General features: G+C 58.5%; 1 protein-coding gene and 2 long non-coding RNA genes across 5 annotated transcripts; 1 reads left to right on the plus strand and 2 right to left on the minus strand.

The window, feature by feature from the left end:
* Positions 1-1,037: 1,037 nt before the first annotated feature.
* Positions 1,038-2,903, minus strand: LOC310896217. Its single transcript, XR_014581289.1, has 2 exons — positions 2,334-2,903; positions 1,038-2,231 (listed from the first exon to the last, which is right to left on the minus strand). It is a non-coding gene; the product is annotated as an uncharacterized lncRNA (long non-coding RNA).
* Positions 2,904-2,910: 7 nt separating this feature from the next.
* LOC310896216 lies at positions 2,911-5,882 on the plus strand. Of its 3 annotated transcripts, none has more exons than XR_014581287.1 (3): positions 2,911-3,279; positions 3,809-4,476; positions 4,616-5,882. It is a non-coding gene; the product is annotated as an uncharacterized lncRNA (long non-coding RNA). The 3 variants fall into 3 exon arrangements; XR_014581288.1 differs by having other exon boundaries at positions 3,809-4,253; XR_014581286.1 differs by having other exon boundaries at positions 3,809-5,882.
* An 11,607-nt stretch (positions 5,883-17,489) lies between these two features.
* On the minus strand, positions 17,490-20,189 carry CIMIP2C (ciliary microtubule inner protein 2C; the record flags this gene model as incomplete). The annotated part of the gene is made up of 3 exons (XM_083831117.1): positions 17,490-18,389; positions 19,401-19,513; positions 20,067-20,189. The coding sequence occupies 3 exons, from the start codon at positions 20,187-20,189 to the stop codon at positions 18,245-18,247; spliced, it is 381 nt and encodes a 126-aa protein (XP_083687243.1). The 3' UTR covers positions 17,490-18,244.
* Between the last annotated feature and the right edge of the window lie 1,908 nt (positions 20,190-22,097).

Here is a 22,097-nt window from a genome sequence, read left to right on the forward strand (position 1 = left end):
AGAGCAGGGCTGCTGAAAATAACCTCGGCGCGTGGCGGCAGCTGAAGCCTCCTTCCCCTGATTTACTGCGTCTCCAGCTGCATCCCCACGCATCGCAGCTGCACGGTGCTGAGCCCTGAGAGTGCCCAGGCTGGTCCCAGTCCTTAATGACCCGGCTGAGGTTAATTAGTGCCTGCAGGAGCCATGGGGAGCAGAGGCAGCGGGTCACGGGGCAACATCACCCACCTTTATGAGAGGTTTGGGTTTTTCCTCCGTTTTTCAGCATTGTGAGAGCATCACCAGCGTGTTCTGCTTGTGACTTTTATTGAAAATCCCATCGTGTCGTGCTTCCTGGGGTATTTTATTTTTTTCATATGCTTGCCATCTGCCAGCATCTGCTCTCCCCAGTCCCTGCTCCCGCTGCTGAGCGTTTGGATGGGGAATAAAAACACCGGGTAGGGGATAAATAATTCATGGGGCAGGTTACCGAGTGTGGCAGGGACTGAAAAAAACCACTTTTTTTGGCCAAACCATGCCCCTGGCACCCTGCTCCCTGCATCGCCAGGGCTGGGAGCACGGTGTGCCTGGTGCCACCGGTGTGCCACATCGATGTGCCTGGTGCCACCGGTGTGCCACGTCGCGTCCAGCCTCATCCCGAGGCTCAGGATTGCTGGCAGGGAAAAGGGAGAGGGAGATAAATCAGCTGGCAGGGCTGGATGGGTGCTCGGGGGAGGCAGAGCACTCCTCCTCCTCCTCCTCCTCCTCCTCCTTCCCCATCACTTTCTGCTGCAGTGACCCAGGGTGGTGAGAGCATGCCTCAATCAGTTGAAAAATGATTCAAAATTCAAAATTCAATCAAAAATGATTCACAAAATTCAAATCCAATCTAAGCTCCTGTTTGCCATTCAGCCCTGGGCAAAATCCCCGGTGTGTCTCCTCTGGGGCTGGTGGCACCCCTGGGTGCTGTGGGGGCACACGAATCCTGACCCGGAGGAGAATGGGACACTGGGGACACCTGGGGTGGCCTCATCCTGCCCCAAGGGTGTCCGAGCCCCCCAGCTCCCACCCCTGAGAGCAAGCAGCTCGTTAGTGCTGCCTAATTGCTGTCCTGCCAAGTTTTTTTTTTTTAGCCCCTAATCCAGGGGTGGATTTATTTACCAGGTCTGACCTCAGGGGCTTCAGCTGGGGTTTCCCTTCGGCATTCTGGTTTTACTTTCAGCGTTTTTGGGGTGATGTGAAGTGAGACCAGGACGGGTCCCCACCTGCGTGCAGGGGGTGAAGCCCCCCCGGTTCCACCCTCCTTGCTGGGCCCCCCCTGCCCCTCACCGTCCCTCCTCCTCCTCTTCCCCCAGGACCTGGTTTTTTATTTCGGTCGGGGCTGGAGGAGGGAAGGGGCGAGCAGGATACGTGCGGGCCGTGCCAGCCCACCGCAGTCACAGGCTCGTTTTAGCTCGGCCGAGGTGCCAGGGCATTGTCAGCAAGGAGAAAGGGACAGCGAGGGGACAAGGGCTGGCTGCCGCGGGGTGGCCGAGGGGTTTTGCGCAGGAACCTGCCCCACACGGGGGCTGTCCCCTGCGTGTCCCCTCCGTCCCTGCTGCCTTAGCCAGGGCGGAGCGGCACGGGGCTGTCCACAGCTCGGGACGTGCCTGGAGCTGGGATGGGTGGGTGCAGGAGCTGGGGGTGGGATGCTCAGCATCCTGGTGCTCAGCTCCCGGCACCGACCCTGGCCTGATCCCCTGAGACCCTGCCCCAAAGCGAGTGATGCTGCAGCCACACAACTAAAAAGAGCATTTTGATTTTTTTTTTTTGCTCCATCCTTGGGAAATCTGCCCCAAAAGTTAGGGCTGCAGTGCTGAAGGCTTTTATTTTCTTTTTTATCCTGAGCAACACAATCTGCCAGGTCCTGCACGCGGGGGCTTACCCAGCTGCTGCCGCTTGTCTCGCCGGCACCAAGGGACAAAGGAAGGGTCACGGCCATGAAACAGGACACCAGCAGGACACCAGCAGGACACCCGGTGTGCCCCGGGCAGGGAGGAGCTGGAGTGGGAATAAACCCCCGTGGGGCAGCCAGGGCACGGCACAGGGCTGCCCGGTGCTCCCAGCATCCTGGCCCCAGGGCTGGGCTTGGCACCTCCGAGGCAAGGAGCGATGCCTTAGGAAGGGAAATTAAAAATCAACCTCTTCCCAGCAAGGCGCTGGCGTTTATCCTTGTCAGGTGTCAGCCTGGGTCTGTCACTGGTCTCGGGACTCTTCTGCCAAGGGAAAAGAGAGAGAAGAGTTTGTTGGGTGGTGGAGCCCGGGCGCACAGGGCTCTGGTTTGGCACCCAGGAGCACCTCGGATAACCCATTTCCACCTTTATTAATGCAGGGGAGCGTCTTAAGCAGCGACTTGCATTTAACCCATGTCCAAACAGCTCCTTGCAGGGCTCCCTGGGTGTGAATGAGCCCCAGGGCCACGAGCAGCCCGGAGCTGGCATCGCCCCGTGCCCCCCAGCCCCGCTGCTCCGCTGAGCCTGGCGCAGAGAGCCACCAGCCCTGCCGATGGAGCCTGGGGGAAGCACCAGCGTTTATCTGCACGGTGTTTGACTCTGCACGTCTGTGCCTGCAACGTGGCTGGTCCCTCCGGCTGCTCGTTATCCTGTTGACCCTATTTAGTGGGGTCTTGCTTCCTCGTTCATCATCCGGAGCCTGCGCTGGCTTCGTTGCGGCCGTGGGGAGTGCTCCCGCCTGTGCCAGGAGGCTCAGCCTCCCTCGGAGGCCAGATTGCCCGGCCACAGCACCCCAGCTCCTTCCAAATTAATTTCTCCAGCCCTTCAGACTAGGTCCGAAGCGGCAGCCTTCCCGTGGGAAGCAGAGAGAAGCGATTGCAGAACCCTCCGCGCTGCCGGCCGCCTCCGTGCCCGTCATCTAAGAGCCAAGAGCTGGGTGAGCAAAGGGATGAGAAGCATCCTTCGTCCTCCCTGGCCGATTCCTGCCAGGCAAAGCCCTCGGAGGGCTGGGACAAGCATCTCCCCAAGAGCTGGACCCTCCAGCAGTCAGGAGGGCAGCCTGGCTGTGCCCCCGGGCGGCGCAGGCAGCAGCCAGAGTGGGCAGAGGCAGGGACAGCACGCCCTGCTATCAGCCCAGCCAGGTGTCTGATGGAAAGCTGCGATTGCCACAGCAGGTCCCCAAAATGCAATTAGTGCCCTTAAAACAGCAGCCCCGTGCAGCTCCTGCTTCCAAGGGCAGCGTGGAGGGCAAGGCTTGGCTGGCTGGCTGGGGGGAGCCTGCAGATAGCGCCCCGGCGGTGACACTGGAGAGGTTTGCAGGGGGAAGGAAGGTTTTGGGGGGCTCAGAGCGGGGATATCACAGCCCACATCTGCTTTGGAGCTGCTGGAGGATGGCAGGAGAGGGGCTGAGGCCACCCAGCCATGCAGAGAGCATCTCGGTTTGTCCTGGGGCTGCCTCCATCCTGCCCCCTTCACCGCTCCCCCCGTGCGCCCCTTTCCCCACGCGGATGGGGGCACAGCTCGGGTGTGGGGCAGGCAGGAGGGATTGAGGTCCACATCTCCCTTTGGATGGAAGAAGATCAGGGCACAAATTATTCATCATCTGCTTTCCCCTCCACACCCCACCCTGCGCTAAAACCCTTCTGTTCCTTCCCCTTTCCACGGCAGAGCGCACCGGGCCAGCTTTTCGTGGCTCTAATTGCAGCTCTGCTCCGTGTCAGGCTCTTGGCTGCTCTCAAGGATCACGAGGAATTGATTTTTTTTTTTTGCCTTTGAAGCACTCAAAAGGCTTATTTTTAAATTCTGCTTTCCTCTAAAGCATCCCATTTTTCTTCCTGCAGAATTTAGATCCTCGGATAAACAAGATCCCTGCGCGGATAATAAATATTCCTGACCCCATCTGAGCCCTTCGGGGTGGGTTTGTAGTGCACTGGCTCCTGTCTGGCTGCACGGGGAGAACAATTAACGCCGTGCTGCAGAAACCTGCCCATCAGCACAGGAAGATAAAAAGGGCTGCGAGATCCAGACGTTAAGAAAGAAGTTTAAATACCCAAAGACTGGCTGCGTGACCCGGTGCCATTTGGGCACATTTGGGTCCCAAAGGTCCCAAAGCTGCTGCTCGGGGGGGCAGGACCAGGCTGGCAGCGGGCAGGGGGTGAGGCTCGTTAATTTTTGCCTCCCCGTGGTGAGGGTGAGAGTGTTTTATGCTACAGGACCTCGTGCCCAGGTTTGCCCTTGGGCAGTTTCCCAGCACGGGATGCTTCGGTTGAGGCAGTTTTGAGCTTGGTAAGGCTGCAGATAAATGAATTGCTGCTGGGCACCAGGGGTGCTACAGCTTTGGGATGTCCTACAGCCCCACTGCCTTCCTACAAACGTGTCCTGCTGGGGTGGGTCGGACCACCAACTCCCAGGCTTCTGGGGCCAACAGACCCCCCAGCCTCACCCCCCCTTCCCGTGGGTAATTTGGCCCCAGAGCGGCGGTGGTGGAGCACGCTGGGGCCGTGGGGAGGTGAGGACTGGAAGGAGGATGGAGCTGGGGGAGGTGGCGAGGAGCAGGATTCCCCTCCCCGAGACCACGAGCTGCAGCGACATCTCAGCGTGGCTTGATTTTAGTGTCTCCTTCTCTTTCTCTGTCTCTTTTTTTGCAGCAAAGACACACGTAACACATACCCAGGAGGCGTCCTGCGGACTGGTTTCATACTGGTCTTCTCTCTTCCCCAGGGCCAGGAGAAGAGCATCCTGGTGCAGGACAGAGGCTGCGGCACCGGGTTTGTGCCCAGGGCTGGGACACTTCTCAGGGTCCCACACTCCTCGGGGTCCCTATCCCCTCCACGGGACCTGTCGGAGCCTGGTTCACTCCTTCCACCCACCTCGTCTGGGGCTTTGTGGGTGTTGGTGTTGGGCAGCAGCGCTGTTGGCACCAGGAGGGGCTCCAATCCCTTTCCCACTTTTCCAGCCCCATGCATCTGAAGAGGGTTGGGAGCTTTTGAGGAAGCTCCGAGACTTCTGGTACCGATGCAGGACCCTTGGTGTCACGTTGGAGCCACATCCAGCCTCTGCCTGCTCGAAAGCCTTGAGTGGAGCTGGGATGCAGAGCCTGGACCCCATCCAACCCGAACATGGACCTTTGCATAAGAGGTCTGGTGAGCTGAAGGCGCTGGCCTGGAGAAGATACCCCACACTGTGTCCCACCAGCCCTGGTCGTGTCCCAGCCCCATCCCAGGCTGCCTTTAACCTTGGGTTTCACCTCGGTGGCCTCTTTGCATTCTTGCACACCGGGCAGCGTTGCCCGCTCCTCTTTGATCTGGTCTCCCAAGCGCCACGGTAAAGTTTGCTTCGCAAACCAATCGATAATAAGCTATCTGAGCAGTGCTGTGTTGGGGTAATAGCATTAGAGAGTCCGGGGGGAATTAAGGAAATAACAACTGGCTTTATTAAGGAGCTTAATTAAATTACAGGGGCAGGATGGTTTAAGCTCCAGTCCTGAGCTCTCGGGGCGGGATGCTCAGCGGCAGCAGCGAGCGCACAGCCCGAACCCTCGCAGGACGCCCTGGAAAACTTCAGCACGGGGTAGTAATTCGGATCGAGGTTTCCATGAACAAGTGAGCCTGCAAAATGCTTGCACCCACCTGGGTGCACAGCTGAACAAAGGCAGGACCAGGACACACCTGGGACGAAGGCAGCCTGCAGCCAGCGCAGCTTCGGGCACGCGGTGGCCACGAGGATGCTGGTGGCAGAACAAGGGGGGACGTCCGACAGGTCCCAGCACCCACACAAAGCCCTGGGCTCGGTCTCCCTCGGAGGCCAAACAACAACGAGGAGGCTGCTTTGTCTCCAGGACACCAGGGGGGAGAGCTGGAGCGCTCGCCCTGAACGGCAGCAGTGTCATAAACACGTAGCAGGAGCGGCGAGGGACATCTGCCTAAGACGCGTAATTGAATTTTATGGCAGCGAGTGGATTAAGGGATCTGCAACGGGAGTTTTGAAATCATAACAGCGCAAGGCGAGGGACGTTGCACAACCTGGCTCGGCTGCAGACCATGGAGATGAATACATTAATCCCGGGAGGGCAGGAGCCGAAATATCCGGGAGGCAGCGAGCGGGGCTCGCGTGTGCGCAGCTCGAACTGCAATGCCTGCCTTCCTGCCCCTGCGAGGGTTATAGAAAAAAATGTGGGGCCATCCGAGCCTTTTTCTGCCTCTTTTGGCGAGGTTTGCCAGCACCCTTTGAGAGCCAGAGACCCGAGACCTTTTGGGGGTGGAGATGCCTCATGTCTCATCGCAATTACAAGATCGGGTGCCCTGGATGCTGCCCCCAAGCACAAGCAGGGCGCACGGGGCTGATATTTCAGGTCGCCAGACACTCCTGGCAGCCAGAGGAAGGTCTCAGATATCGCATAAAGGAGCCAGACGCTCTCGCAGAGCACCGTGCTGAGCAGATATAGAGGACCCTCGGATGAGTCCGGCTCTGTTCTGACCCCACGTACGGGTCTGACATCCTGTAGCGACATTCCTGGCACCACACAGTGACAGGCACCACGTGCGGCACTTCCCTGTTTGCTTTCGAAGCCTCTTATCTTTCCCCCAGGGTTGAAAGTCCAGCCGCTTCGGATGGCACCGGGGCGTGCATCTGCCAGGTAATTCACCCCGATCAAAGTGCTGGCTGCAGGATGGGAAAGGTAACCGTGAGAGGTAAGGGGGCTGAGACAGGAGCCCTCCCCATAAATGAGCCCCACGGGGGGGGGGCGAGGGGGGCAGGTTGTCTAGGTGTCAGCGTAAGAGCGAGCAGAGATAAGCTGCAAACAATGAAGTGAAGGCTGTGAGTTACATGGCACTCGTAGTGTGAGCCTGGGCACGTTCAGCCTGGGCTCCTCCTCCCCAAAATCCGCCCCCGCTGATGCCAGCAGGGATGGCACAGGACAAGCCCCTAGGAGCAGGGGGTCACCTCGTGTCTCCTCCACCTCTCCCTCCCTGAAATGCAGTAAAAACACCGGCAAAACCTCGCCGTGCCCCAGCTCCCAGACGTCTGCTGCTGGTGGCTGCTGGGGACAAAGAACCTCCTACGTGGACCTTCCTCCCACCCCATCCGTCCTTCTCTTCCTCGGTGCAAAAGGGGCCTTCCGAGGTGGTCTTGGATCTTCCTGCATCACAAGGCACACCAGCAGCCTTTATTAAGGGTCCCTGAAAGGGGTCCCTCGTGCCTTCAGCTTATTTATTTTGGGGAAAGGAGGGCCTGCATCAGTCTGCGGTGCCGGAGGGCGAAGCAGTTTCTGCAGCTGGCCTCACAGCTCCCAGGTGGTCATGGCACGGGGAGGTTGTCTTTCTCTTCTGGCAGGATGGATCTGGAAAAAGGGCCTCAAAAACAGGGCCTGAATTAGTTCTGGTTCTGGAGATGGGGTGGGACGGGATGAAACGGGATGAGACGAGATGGGGTGAGGTGGGGTGGGAAGGTGAGAGGGTGAGAGGGTGAGAGGAGACGGTGCTGGGGATCACAGGGCCCTTGGGCAGATGACCCCATGGGCTCATGCCATCCCTTAGCACACACACACAGACCCCAAAGAGACAGAATCTGCAACAGCCAAACGAGGCAGCTGGGAAGCAAAACCCCAAACCGGAGCTGGAGCAGGGGAAGGACCCCCAGTCCCAAGGGATGGCCCAGCTCCCCCGGGCACCTGCAGGACACCCGGCCAAACACCCCGAACCAGGAATTCCTGCCCAGCAGGACCAAGCAGGTGAGATAACAATTCTGAAGCAAATTTTTACCCTGGTCCCATTTCCCCCTGGTTTCCCCTCAGTGAGCAGCAGCAGCTCCTGCGCTCAGCGCCCAGCAGGCAGGAGCGACGTCTTCCCTCTGCTGCTTTCTGGAGTCCTGCTTCGATAAAGAGGGGAATTTAATTGCTTCGTTACCAAATACTGGATGACAAAATAATAGCCCTGCACAGTTTCATTCTCCTGAATGAAAACATCTCAGGGAAGCTGTGATCTATTTCATTTTTTTCTCCCGCACTCCTCGGCAGCTCACACATCTGCCCAACAACAATCTAATTAGGAGTGTTGTCCTCGCTCCCTTTCACACACACAGAGGAGCAGCAAAACAGAAAGAGAACAGTTGTATGAAATTATCTCATCCCAGCCTCTTCTGAGCGGGAGAGGACCAAGAGGGTGTTCTCCTCCCTGCACTTTGTGCTGGGTGTGGGGAGGCGAAGAGGCTCTGGCCGTGCATGGGGCGCGCGTTGGGTGCAAGCTGCCTGATGCTCCGTTGTTCTCCTTGCTTCCAAATATTGTTTTTACATTATTCCAAGGCCAGGCTTGCACGGCCAAAAGGACCTTGCTCACCTCTTCCAGCCCTGGAGGGTAATTTGGCTTTCAGCTTGCTGACACCCCTACCGGCACCCCCACCTCTGTGCTTGGAAAGCATCGCCCAGGTCCCCTCTGCTGCCTCTCCGGGGCACACAGAGCAGAAGGTCACTCTGCACTGCCCTGCTGGACACATCAGGACCCAAAAATCTCACGGGGACCCCCAAAAATCCCTTCCCACCACCAAGCCCTGCCTGGTGCCGTCCCCAAACAAGGAGAGCCCTGCGTCACGGTCTGGGCACAGGCAGTGCCTGCAAGCGCCCGGGTTTCTCGTGCGGCCCGGCTCCTCCCAGCTTTCATCTCCGACACAACGTGGGAAGGAGTCTCTGAGGACCGCTTTATTGCATTTCCTTGGAAATTTCGCTGCCCAAATGTGGTCGATGACTGAGCGAATGCAGGCAAGCTAAGCCGCGGCCAGAGAGGCCAAGGAGCGCCAGCGAGTCCAAGCGACACACTAAAAGGGCAGCGATTACCCATCCGGTTCCCTGGAGGAATTAATTCCTCCAAGTACAACTTGCAGAGTATTACTCAGACTGCTGGTTCTCGCCACACGCAGACATTCAGGACTGAGGTTGGGACAAAGCTGGGAGGGTTTTTTTGGCACTGTTTTCGAGCTGTTTCCTCCCGCAGATGCTCCATTTCTGGGGTGCTGCTGGGACGGGGGAGCGGGCACTGGGGTGATTCCTGCCCCAGCGAGCAGTCCCAGGCGGGAAGGGTTCTTTTTGGGCAGGTGGTGCTGGCATTCCTCCTTCGTTTCCAAGCACTTTCTGGGAATGAGTCAACGCACACAAGCCCATCCATCAGCCTGTCCTCCAGCCGCCCGGGGCGGAAATGGATGCAGTGGGTGAGGGCAGCTTGGCTTTGCTAAAAGCACATCCATCTTCCAGCCTCGCTCAGTGCCTGGGGATGGGGATGGGGCAGAGAAAAGCTGGAACGGGAGCCGGAGGCACTGAGGAGAGCTCATGTTTCCGGAGGAGGCTTCAGACCACGATAGCTCTCAGGGGAAAGAGTGCTTTCTGTGCAAAGGAGCCCAGGACAAGCCGGGGTCTGCATTTTGTGCCATCCTCAGCCCCGCATTTCATGGGGATCCAGTTCTCTAAGTCAGTAAATGCTCTCTCTTCTCCATCTCCCACGAGAAGAGCTCCTCACGTCAAGGCAAAGCCATCTGCCTGCCCCTTCATCTCCCCCAAACCCAGCAGGTCCCCAGCAGTCCGTGTGAACGGGGTGGGTTTATCCGCGCTGCTGGCCCAGGGACATTTGGGATGGATGTTCCCTTTCAACGCTGCTGTGAGCAAGTTTGCACCCTGATTTGTGTTTAGGATGAGTGTGATCCACAGCCCTTGTTCATTGGTTCATCAGGCACGGGGGAAAACAAATGTTTTATTTTACTCCCATCCAACCCATTGCCCGTGGCAGCTGACCTCGGAGGATGCCGTAATTGAGCGGAGGATGCTAACAAGAGCGATGCTGAGCAGAGCAGGGTGAGTAAGGGATAATTGGGTTTAGTGACTGAACTGACGAGTCAAAACCTAAAGTTATTCTGTGAACGGGGAAATTCTTTAAGCCCCAGCGCCCCCACCACCCGCAGCCCCCGGGGTACCGCAGCGGGCGAGCACAGCATGGCCGTGACACCTCCGCATCCATCCTGCCGGCGGAGGGGCACGCAGGAGCCTTGTATCTGGGCACAAAAATCATTTTACGCTTCCCATCATGAGTCTGGGCTTTAACAAGTTTCCCCGCTGCCCACACGGAGCATCGTCGTCAGTGCAGGCAGCCCAACAAGTGCAGCAAAGCTGGGACCCGATGCTGACCCATGTGCTGCGTTGCCTCGAAGGGGATTACATATGCAGAGCATGCAGCCATGTCTCCTTTTTTTTTTAATTTTCCCTTTGTCATTTCCCTTTTCAATCATTCTGCATGCTTTAGGGATTAAACGCCTCGTTAGAAAACCCACATTACACGCGTCTCACGTCCCCAGGAGAGAGGACGCACCGCTGCCTGTACGCCCCGAGAATAATGCGCCTGTTTCATTTTATTTTATTAACGGGGAAACTGCACATGTAGAGCTTACAGAAACACTGCTGCCTGGCGTGCCCGGCGGGGAGGGAAGCGCTGGCTCCCGCAGCAGGGCTGATGGATGGATTGCTCCCCGTCCGGCGCTGCTCGGTACTGTCAGCGCTCGGAGAAAACCCTAAATCCTCCCGCAGGGACTGTGCCTCCGGCACGATGGGGGACCCAGGTGGCTCATTATGGACTAGCGGGGACACTAAGCCACCCAGGGTTTGAGGCGGCTGCGTACGAGGTGGCGTTGCTTGGGGGGACACCACCAGTGCCACCACCCCCTAGGGAAGGGGACGCAGCTCGGCTGGGCTCCGGCTGCCGGGGGGGTCTCCAAACCTGCAGAGGAGGCTCCGGATGGGGAATCAGGAGCTGGGGAGTTTGCTGGTGGAGAGGAAGCTCTACAGATTTTATTTTTTTTTTGAGCTGGGATCTTCTGATCCTGTTGGCATTCCTGGCCTGTCCCTGCTGCAGTGGGTCAGCTGAGCCGGCTGCCTGCTGCTGGCTGCCGATCGCCCTCCTGATAATTTCATTCCGTCCCCTTCACGCTTGGGATTTGCAAAAGCAAAATGGTTTTTCCTGCTCGCTTCCTGCTGCGAAACCTTCGCTGTGCTCCTGGTTCCTGGCTCCTGGTTCCTGGCTCCCAGTTCCCAGCTCCCAGCTCCCAGTTCCCAGCTCCTAGATCCCAGTCCCCAGCTCCCAGCTCCTGTATGTATTTTATATATTTTTTTTTTCCTGAAAACCACTTGGGTATCGTGACATGACAGTCGCATTTATTGCCCAGGGCCGAAAGCTGCTCGGCTCTTCCCAAGATGGGAACACGGTCCTGCTCGAGGCGTGTGCCGTCGGCCCTAAATAACTCCCCAACTGTCCTAAACACATCTTCCTGACTTTCAAGCAAAACTGCCGTGCTCATCCTTTACAGGCAAATCCCCGTCCTCGCTGCAGCAGCTCAGCACCACGCCGGAGGCTTTGCTGTCTGCAGCCAGGGCCCCCGCGAAGCCCCCAGCCCTGGCTCTGCTGCTCGCCCTGCCTTTCTGCAAGACCCCTAAATATTTTGGGAGCTTTAGCCCCAAAGCTAAAAGATTGCAGACAGGAAGGTAAGGAGCTAGGGATGTACACTGATCCCGTGCCAGGGCGTTTCGTCTGCCACAGCAGCCCCAGGGGGGACTCGGCCAGCAGCTCACGTCACCCCCACACCCCTGAACATCTGCGGAAGCCAGGAAGGATTTACCAGGATTTCCTCTCTCCTCTGGGCTTGAAATACAAATGAATCATGCAGAGGATTCAGGCCTTTTCACATCTTTCCTCTTGCTTTTCTTTTCTTTTTTTTTTTCTTTTTCCCCTCCTCCTTTGTAGTTTCTCCAGCTGTGGAAAAGCCGCAGAGGGGCTGTGAGAGCTGCTGGGAGGAGAGCTGAGAAGCCCTGCTGCTGGTCTGGGGGCTGCTCCTGGGCTTTGCTCTGCTTTACCCTGCCGGCTCTGGATAAATCTGGACCTTGTGTTTTGCTGCTTTTCACGCTCCCCACCCCAGGGCAGGTCCGGGTCCCCAAACCGCTCCCCGCCGCGCGTCCTCGTGCACCTCGTGTCCCCTGTCACCCCGGCAAAACTCGGGTCCGTGCAAAGAGCCACCCACAGGAGCTGCCCCAAATGGGATGGGGCAGAGGAAAGGAGGAGATGGGGCAAAGTATGGTGATAGGAGAGGCAAGGACTTCAGAGTTTCCTTGGGGTGCTTGTGCCCCCCGTGCCAGCCGCGCACCCCAGACCGTGCCACGCTCCGTGCGGCTACGCACCGCCGTGCCCCTGCTGGGAGAGAGGCTGCTCCTTTCCCCAGGGTGCTGTAGCAGAAGCCAAGGACGCTTTAATGATCAGTCTCGTGTAATTACTTCCCCTCGGCGGTGCAGATGGCAGGGGGTGGGGGACAGATGCTCGCCACGAGCCGCAGCCCCAGCACGGCCCCCGGCCCCAGCTGCGTCACCGCAGGATTACGCTGCCGAGGGAAAAAGCAGGGTAAGTGCAAGGGGGAGGAAACGTCTTTCACTTCACACTGCTATTTCACGTCGTGCCACAAACCTGCCCTCAGGGAGGAGAGGAGAACCTGGGGACGGATCTCTTTGGGGCAGCAGGAGCCCGAGTGGGGTTGTCCCTCCTGCCCTCTGCAGCCCCCCTTGTGCTGCCTCTGGTGCACCCGAGGACCTTGGGGTGTTCCTGCGGGGGCTTCAGCGCCAGTGCCACACTTTCTGATCCATTAAAAAAAAAAAAAAAGAAAAGGTTTCTCAGAAGACAAAAAAACAAATGAGCAACTTCACCATTTCTCTCATCAGAGAGATTCTCTTGTGGCAACCCGTCCAGGTTTCCTCCTGACGTCAGCAGCATCCGTCATCTGTCCAGGGCTTAAAATTTGGGAAATCAGGAGTGAAAAGAGCAAATTCCTGTGCGGGAACCGTTCCTCTGTCCCAAAGAAGAGCAAAAGAGTGAAGAGGGAGTAGACTGAGCTGTGCTTAAGAAATCAAACTATCGCTCTGGAGGGCTTAATTAAAACCCAAGAGCTAAGAGTATTTAGATAAGCTGTCAGCCTGCATTAAGCCGAGCGCGTTTGACTTCCCTACGTTTAATTAAAGCTATCTGCGTGAAGGGCTGCACAAATCTCACAGCTCAACTTTACCAGCTCCTGGAAGAAACGCTGTAAGAGCGAAGAGCTGTCAGGGGCATTAGAAGTTAAGACAAAACAAAGCTGGAAGAGGAGGGGCACCGCATCTCCACGTATGTCGGAGGGGCGGGTGGGAGGGCACGTTTTGGGGGGGCTTTGTGCTCGGTGAGTGTCGATGGAGGTCCTCCCACGAGGCTCTGGCAGGTCCCAAAGGTGCGGAGACCACCAAGGAGGCAGCAGAAAAGGCCCCTGAACCTCCCCAATTTCTCTTCATTTCAGAAAGTGCACACCAACCATCTGCAGAAAGTCTAGCTCTCCAAACCAACCCAACCCAACCCAACCCAACCCAACCCAACCCAAACCAAACCAAACCAAACCAAACCAGCAGAAGATACGTTTAAATCATGCTCAGATTGCTCAAAGCTCTGCTCCTCTGCCTGATCTTCGAGCAAAGCCCAAATCATGAAGGTCTTTGTACAAAAAACGGACCACGTGAGGCTGAAAACGCCTGAGCTGGCCGGGACCCTTCCCGAGGTTAGGGGTTAAGTCCCACAGCCCCAGCTCAGGGACGTTTGTCCCCAGGCAAAGCAGCCGGGACATTTCCCTGGGACTGCCTGCGAGGTCTCACAGCCCGGGGATGACGCAGGAGCTCCCAGGCACGCGCCTCCAGCAGCGTCTGATTGACCCTGCCAGGGAAAAAGCAACTCCCAGGGCAGCCGGGAACGCTGCCTGGACCACAGAGCTTTGTTTTTTCTTGTTTTCCTGAAAAAAATGGGGTTTCAAATGAAAGGATTTTAAGGCCAGGTTCCCAGCTGGGGTGGTCCGTGCAGGGTCACTGCTGGTGGCAGGGGTGGCAGCAGCACCTTGCGGGGCCACCACGGCCCCTGCTGGAAACCTTCAGCGCCCTGCCCCGCTGCTTGCTTACCTGCAATCCGCCTGCTTCCTCCTGTGTGCGTGGCTCCTGCATCTCCCTCTGCGCTCAGGATTGTGCCAGAGGCTTAAAACCCGAGGGAAATAGGGCTGGAAGGGTGCTTGGAGTTTAGCAGTGTTTCTCCCTTCCTGCCCTTGGATAGCAGCGTGCTCCTGCTGACACCCGCCTGCCCCACGCCCAGGCTGCACCCTCCCTGCCTCTCATCCCCGTGGAAAACCATAGGGACATTTTTTTTTCACGTTTTCTAGTGGGAAAACGAGCACTTTGTTATTCTGGATCGTCTGTTTTCTGCCCAGCGCCTGGCTTGGTGCTGCTGGCGGAGCGAGCGCACAATAAAACACATCCCCAGGCCAAAGGAGCTCGGCAGTCTAAACAGGGAGAGGTGGGACAGAGCCAACACCGCTGGCGCACGGGGAGATTAAACAAGTTGTCCCGGCGGGGGCGAGCGCTGGACCGATCCCATAAACCGGGCTGATCCACCTGCAGGCTGCTGGGACGAGGGGCGCCCACGCTGGGGGGCCGAGGGGGGAAGCACCCGGCTCGGAGGGCAGGGGGAGAGGCGGGAGGTGGTTTTCCAGGCGCACAGGAGGAGGGGGCTTGCTCGGAGACATCAGGGGGTTGTGCCAAACGCGGAGCCCGCCCGAATTTGTGGGATGTGGGAAGGGGGCCGCAAGCGGTGGGGTTGCTGCTCCATGACATTTCTGCTGTGACGGATGAGAGGCGAGCTGGGAAACGAGGCGGGGGCCTTCCCTTTCCCCCTCTGCCCCACGGCTGCGTGAAAGGCAGGGGACCCACGTGCCGGGCTTTCTGCAGCTCTGTGCCCAGAGGAAGACGCGGGGAAGCGTCCCCGAGCGGTGCTGGGGCGCTCAGCACCCCCCAAAGCACCTTATATAGTCCTCTGTGACGCTGCGGGCTCCGTCCCTACATCATCCTTCTGATGGCTGGAGCTTTTCCAGGGGAGGAAAATTCCTTTGGATAACACCAGTCCCTGGATCACGGCACATTTTTTTTTTTTTTCATTTCTTTGCTCTCTCTCGGGTTCAGCGGACCCCGGGGGCTCTGCCCGGTCCCTGCTGAGCATCCTGGGGCTGGGGACCTGTTCCCAGCACCTCTCCCTCCAAGCTGCCCAGCTCAAGCTCCCCATTAGGGCACCCCAGGCCCAGCAGCTCCTCCTCACGGCGCAGCCCCCAGCAGGTTCCTCGTGGCTCCTGAGGGCTCACTCCTGAAGGGCTCCTGAAGATTTGAACACATTTTCACCCAAGAGCCCCAACCTTCGCAGGGTGTTTCATCTTCATCCCCTGCCCTTGGCTTTTGCTGCAGAGAGCACGCACCAACCCTTCATTCCTTTATTTCTGCCTGCTGCCCTTCCCTCCTGCCCCCACCACGGCAGAACAACCCACTGTGCCCCCCTTCCAGTGCCACGGGGGCAGCAAAACGCGCCAGCCAGCCTCGCCGAACCACAGAGGAAAATCCCGTCGCCCTGCGCCAGCAGACATGCAGCAGCCTTGCTCGGGTGATGGGTTTTAATCCCGGACACAGCTGAGCCATCCCCCTCCCCAGATGGTGCAAGGACCCAGCTCCTTCCAGCCCCAGCCCCATGCAGGTCCCATAATATTGCAGGTCCCATACAAAGTGCAGGTCCCATACAAATGCAAGTCCCATACAAAGTGCAGGTCCCATACAATTGCAGGTCCCATACAAAGTGCAGTTCCCATACAATTGCAGGTCCCATACAAAGTGCAGGTCCCATACAATTGCAGGTCCCATACAGGTGCAGACCCCATACAAAGTGCAGATCCCATACACTTACAGGACCCCCAGCACCCAGACCTGGACCCAGCGGGCAGAGCCCAGCCCAGGACCCCCGCGGTGCGGCACGATCCGGATCAGGCCCCGGTCCCGGTGCGCGCATCCTGCGGGGCTGCGCTGCCCTCTAACGGGGGAAGCGGGGGGAAAATCGCGGACCGAGCCCTGCTCCGAGCCTCTGGGGAGCTGCGAGAGCTGCAGAGCCAAGGGACAAGGGCATTTTTTTTTTGCACAAACCCTTTTCTACCCTTTTTTGGGGTAGAAACCTGAGGCTGCTTCAATTTGCGCCTTGTTTTAGGGAGAGTTGTAAGTGCTACACCCGCGGCAAGCACTGCGTTTTCTGTGCAAGGATGAGCCACAAACCCCGCAAACCCCCTTAAAATAAGGCTGCAAGGGCTGTGAGCATCCTTGGAGGGGTTTGGGTGCTCTTGTGCTGCAAACACCCCCGTTTCTCTTGGCGTTTGGGGGCTCACCAGGACTGGGAAGGCAGAGGTGTTCCCAGTGCTGCACGGAGCCCTGGGGAGCAGAGGGTAAAGGGGTTCAAAATCTGCTGAAGCAGCTCCATCACGCTGCACACAGCAATTGCCAGCATGGTTTAAGGCTCACAGACCCACCCCAATGCTTCCAGGAGCATCCCATGACCACATTTCCTACAACCAAGAGGAGAGGGCGAGATATCCCCTGTGGAAGCATCCCTCAGGGCACCGAGCTCCGTGGGGTCTCCATGTGCCGGGAGGGTGCTCATGGGGCTGAAACTGCCTTGGAAATGTTGGCCAGGACAAAACATGATGAGATTTCCTTCCTCGGAGGTGTGGGGAGCTGCCAAGTCCCCAGAGGACGATGCTGGAGGGGGGCAAGGAGCTGCAGAGGGGTCTCGCAGGGCCGTGGAAAGCCCCTCCAGGGAGGCAAAATGAATTCAGGAAAAAGGGTGAAAATGGTGCCACGAACAAATTTTTTTCTCATATTCCAAAGAAATACATGTCCCTTGGTGTCTGGTCTTGGCACCGCTGGCACAAAGAGACCTTCTTCATCGTGTCTGCGGGCAGCTGCTAAAATCGTGCACAGTGTGAAGAGGAGTTTCAGGTGATTTTGGAAATGCACTAAAATGCACAAGAACTTTCCTCGGTGTGTTAAAATTAGCTTTTGGAGTGCTGGAGCAGTCGGTCCCCACCAGCCCATCTAATGGGATGACACAAGCTCACAGGGGGAGGGCTGAGCTTTAAAAGAGTTATTTCACTTCAGATGTCAGCGAGTGGAAAAAAAAATCAATAAAAAAATGCTAAAAAAACACATTTCTGGGTTTTCAAATGCGCAAACACCCGGGGGGTTGCATGTCCCCTTCCGAGCTGGCTTCGTAGTGGTCACTGGGAACACTGCTTGGCCTGGGATATTGGTACGGATGTGCTGAGCATCGTCCTGAGCCCATGCAGAATCCGACCCTGGGAGGACGTGGCAGCAGAGCAGGGCTCGTGGGAGCCCAGGGGACACCCCTGGGACACGAGCACCGCTTGCAGGGCTGCTCCCTGGGGACAGTTGGGTGGCACTGCCCTGCAATGTGTCACCCACGTCCAAGTCACAGCAGAAAAGGTGTTTTTTTTTTTTTTTTGCAGAAATGGAGCAGGGCTAAGGCTGTGCCCAACCCCTCGCAGCACCACACACCACCCAGCAGCAGGAGGAGCCTCCCAGCTGCCTCCCCCCGCAGAGCACCCCCGGGCTTGCTGGCCCTAAATTCTGCAGTCCTAAGCACAACGATTTTAGGAAGTGGTCTCAAATCGCCCCAGGGGAGCCTCAGATTGGATATTGGGCAGAATTTCTTCATGGAGAGGGTGGCGAGGGACTGGCACGGGCTGCCCGGTGCACTGGTGGCATCCCCGTCCCTGGAGGTGTTTAAGAGATGCGTGGTCGTGGGGACATGGTTTAATGATGGGAATGAGATGATCTTGAAGGTCCCTTCCAACCCAACCCACCCTACGATGCTATGGGACTCGGAAGGTCAGGCTGGCGGTTGGGCTTGATGAACTTGAAGGTCTTCTCCACCCTACACGATTCCATGAGTCTACGATTCCATTATTTTATGATTTCTGCTTCCCAAACCCGCCTGTTTTCCCTCCCATCCTGCCACATCTCTCGAAGACCCCTTGCAGCCCCCCAGCCAGTGGGCTCCCAGGTGCCCACCACCACCACCAGCAGACCCCCGGGCAGTGGCGCAGCGCAGGGGCTCCTTGCCTGGCAGACGGTGACCCCACCACACCAAGCTAATCCCCTTCTCTTCCCCAGTCCCTGCCAGCCTCTGATGGCCTGGAGCGGCAGGAGGAGTTCCCCATGGGTGGCTGCCCCCTCTCTTTAGGGTCCCCGGGCAGTGCCCGTGCGCACAGAGCCCACCCAGCACCATCTCCCTCTGCTTCACATTTATTTTACGGCTCTGCCCCCCCCATCCAGGAGACCACCTCACCACCGAGGGCAGCCTGGTTGCTGTGGCTCACGCTCGGTACTCAAAGAAGCTGTCGCGGACCTCCCTCTCCTCGGAGGTGACCCTCTTGCCCGAGGGGAAGGTCTGGTAGGTCCGCAGGTTCTCCGGGGACACGCGCAGCAAATGCCACCGGGTCTTCCCGCTGAGCGGGGGGCTGGGGGGGGCAAGGCACCAGGTTACCAGGTAGGGACTGAATTTCTGGTCTCTGGGGGCTGGTGGTAAAGCTGCCAGCAGGTCCTGAAGGCAGGGAGGCACCGGGCATTGCCCACAGCTTTGTTCTCCACCGCCCTTAGCAGCGCAGGAGCTGGCCGTGCACTTTGCCAGCTGAACCCCCAGGAGAAGGATGTGTGCCCGGCCCTGGCAGCAGCTGCTCCCCTCTTCGTCCTCCCCTTCCCACTCTTTCCTCCTCCTCAAAATGGGACCGGGGAGGTGAAGGACACCCTCCTCGCTGCTGTGCACTGCCCTCATTTCAGGTGGCACAGGGCAGGTAACCCGGCGGTGGCCAGTCCGGAGGGGCACAGCATGCAGGGTGGGGGCAAAGTGCTCCGTGCCTACCTATTAACCACTGGGTTAAGCAGCTTTTCGGAGCTCCACACACAAAATTTAAGGGATTCATGGGCTTCCAGGCTTGGTCAGTCCGTGCTGATGCTCCCAGGGGCTCTAGGGGCCTGGAGGGTGCTGTGCCTTCGCAGGCAGTGGGTTTGTCCTAAATCTTTTTACCTTTACGCACCAGCAGGGGCTAGCTTCACCTGGAGGGGCACAACGAGGGCTCCCCAAGGAGAGGCAGTGAGCGGGGTGGGTTTGTCCACAAGGGGTAAGGGGGATGCCACGATCATCCACCCAGCAGAGAGGGGTGAGGAGAGGTGGGGCGGGATGGGCACAGGGGCTGGGGGGACCTGTAGTGCCCAGGAGCCCCCCCGCCTGGTGCCGGCAGCACGAATCGCTGCTTGAGCAGTAGCAGAGGGCGAGTTTTGCCTTTCAGTTTCTCTGGCCTCCTCTCTTCTCCAGGACCCCTATTTTGGAGGTAGCTGCTTGGCAGAGGACCCCCAGCTCTGCCTGGACCAGGTGTGGGGCTGGCTCTCCCCACACCCCTCAGGCTCGGTCCCACAGCCCCGGCTGGGTCACCGGGTGCTGCTGTGTCCTGGGGTGCCCCCCGGGTACTCACAGGTCCAGCGGGTGCGGGTATCTCTCCTTCTCCTTCCCGGGCAGCACAAAGTAGGGGACGGGGTAAAGCCTCCCAGTCTTGTCCTGGTAAAACTCGCGGTGCTGCTGGGCCAACTGTGGTCAAAGACAAAGTTTCGGGGGTCTGGGCAAGCAGCAGGTGCCTCTCTCCAGTGCAGCCCCCAACCCTTATTTGCAACAGGACTTTATGGGGGGTTCTTTTCCTTTGCAAGCCCACCGCTGTCACCTCCACCCCCTAACAGAGCAGTGCTGCCTCTTGGGCACTGGGTTATCCCTGGTGTTGTGCACACAGGTCCCTGCCTGTGGGATGATGCACATCAGACAGTCCCTGTTGCATTCAAAACCTCCCCCCCAAAAAAAAAACCCAGAGATGGGAGCAATGCAACCTCCGGCTGCCCGCCTGCAGCAGCCATGCACAGCACACGCTGCCATGCAAATACAAGAGCAATGCTCGGGCTGAAACACCCGGGGCTTGTTTCGGCTCTGTGAGCACCCCGGGGTGCTCAGGCTGCCTGCGCTCCCAATTTGGGTGCTGCGGTGCCATCCCTGCCCGCTGCCCCTGCATGGGTCCAGGGGATGGAGCCCCCTGGGTGCAGGCAGCAGAGGAGGGGACACCAGCTTTGTCCCCCATCATCGTCCCCGTCCCCACCTGGTAAAACCTGCCCAGCTCCAGGGCTCGGCCACCATCCAGGTCGAAGCGGGTGCGCAGCGGGGTGCGGGGCACCTCCTCCGGGTAGGGCGCAGGGGGCTGGGGGCTCCGCGGCTGCGTCATGGTGGTGGTCCTGGGGTGTGCAGGATGATGGGCCTTCCACACCTGCGTGGGAAACACCTGGTCGGAGTTCCCCTGGTGAGCATCCTTCCTCGCCTTCCTCACCCCCCCAAGCCACCAGGACATGGTGGCAGGGTCTGCAGGCAGGGAAGGGCTGCACGTACCCATTTCTACCACTTCTTTCACTCAAAATTCGTTATTCGGAAGGTCCCCGAGCCCTTTGCATGCTCACAGCTGCGAATCCAGTTATCACTAACAATAATTGTTCAAAAAGTGTGTTTCCCTTTCGGCTGCCCCAAAGGGTCCATACGATTCCCTGTGTGTTTGCCCAGAAGATGGAAATGCGTCCTCTACATCCTCGCCCTCCCTGCAGCTCACTGCTACGGCTGCGTGCCATCAGTGTTCCCAAAAATCCTGGTGTGCCCATTTCACGGGGCCAGGGGAAGCCGCTTCTTTACCCAGGCTCTGCACAGGACCTGAAACCAGGCTTTCAGGTGTTGCACAGCACCTCTTGGTGCACGTAGAGCAGCTTTCCCAGGAAAACCCTTCCTGACCTGCACACCGAAACCAATCCCTTTGCTCATATTGGAGCAAGACGCAGCACCACAGCTCTGCTCGTCGGGGACCCGGGTGAGTTTTCACCAGGTCGTCAATCCAGACCTCGCTGTTAGGTGGGCACTGCTTGCCCGGGGGGGGCTTTTCCTTGTTCTTGCCTGCAGCGTGGCTGCAGTTTGGTGTTGGCCGGAGCAGCCGGGAGAAAAGGAACGGGAGAGATCTGGCAGCAAATCTGCTCCAGGGTTAAAGCACCGAGAGCCCTTCAGCCACAAGCCAGCAGGGGGCTGCCAACAGGGTGCTGGGCCACAGGATGATGCTCTCAGACGAGCCGAGGAAAATTATTTATATATATATGTGTGTATCCTACAGCCACAGCTCTGCCTAGACGGGAGACGTGCTCAGGGAGCAGCAGCAGATCGCTGCCAGCCGGGCACGTAGCCCTGCTAGCCACAGACTGTGGGCAGGGGGATACCAGGGGTGCTGAGACATCTTGCAGTAATTTGGACAAGCCCTGACGGCAGCGGCATTCTTTGCTCATAAAAAACAAAGGGAGAGGTGGAAGAGAGCAAGAGGAGGTGGGGAGAAGCCACTTGGGGATGGGAAGGGGCCAGGGGGCAGAGGGAGGGCAAGCAGGAGCTCGGCGCTGCTGGCAGGGCTGAGGGATGTTTAGGATCCGTGGGGAAAAGCCCCCGATCTCCCCCCGGGACCCGGCAGTGTTTCGGCAGGGAGCACAGCCTCTGCCAAAGGCAGTTACATGAGGACTGAGCAGCGCATTCCCCAGCAAGAGCCCTCTCACGGTACCTTGGATACCTTGGGATGCGCTCAGTGCTTCGGGGCCAAACCCAAGCTGTCGGCACAGCCCCGGGGTTGGATTTGCCACGCAGGAGGGCAGAAGGGAAGCCCCAAAAGCTGCCAGCGAGAGCGTGGTGTCTGCGGACACAGCCCGCGCTGACCAAGCGTAGGATCTGCGCAGGGTGGAGAGGGCAGGGTGCAGGATCCATGCAGTGTCCGGGATCCCTGGGACAAGGTGCAGGATCCATGCAGGGTGCTGGATCCACACAAGGTGCAGGATCCACGCAGGGTGCAGGATCCACACAGGGTGCAGGATCCACGCAGGGTGCAGGATCCACACAGGGTGCAGGATCCATGCAGGGTGCAGGATCCACGCGGGGTGCAGGATCCATGCAGGGTGCAGGATCCACGCAGGGTGCAGGATCCACGCAGGGTGCAGCCTTTACCTGCCGCAGGTGCCCACAGCCCGACCTGGATCCCTCCTGTTCTGCCCTGCCCGCCCCAGCCACGTCACAAACACTAACACCAGGCAACGGGGGGAGCCCAGCGCCATCTCCCCCAGAC

This window comes from Anser anser (genome assembly GCF_964211835.1).
Source record: "Anser anser genome assembly, chromosome: 3".
NCBI classification, from domain to species: Eukaryota; Metazoa; Chordata; class Aves; order Anseriformes; family Anatidae; genus Anser; species Anser anser.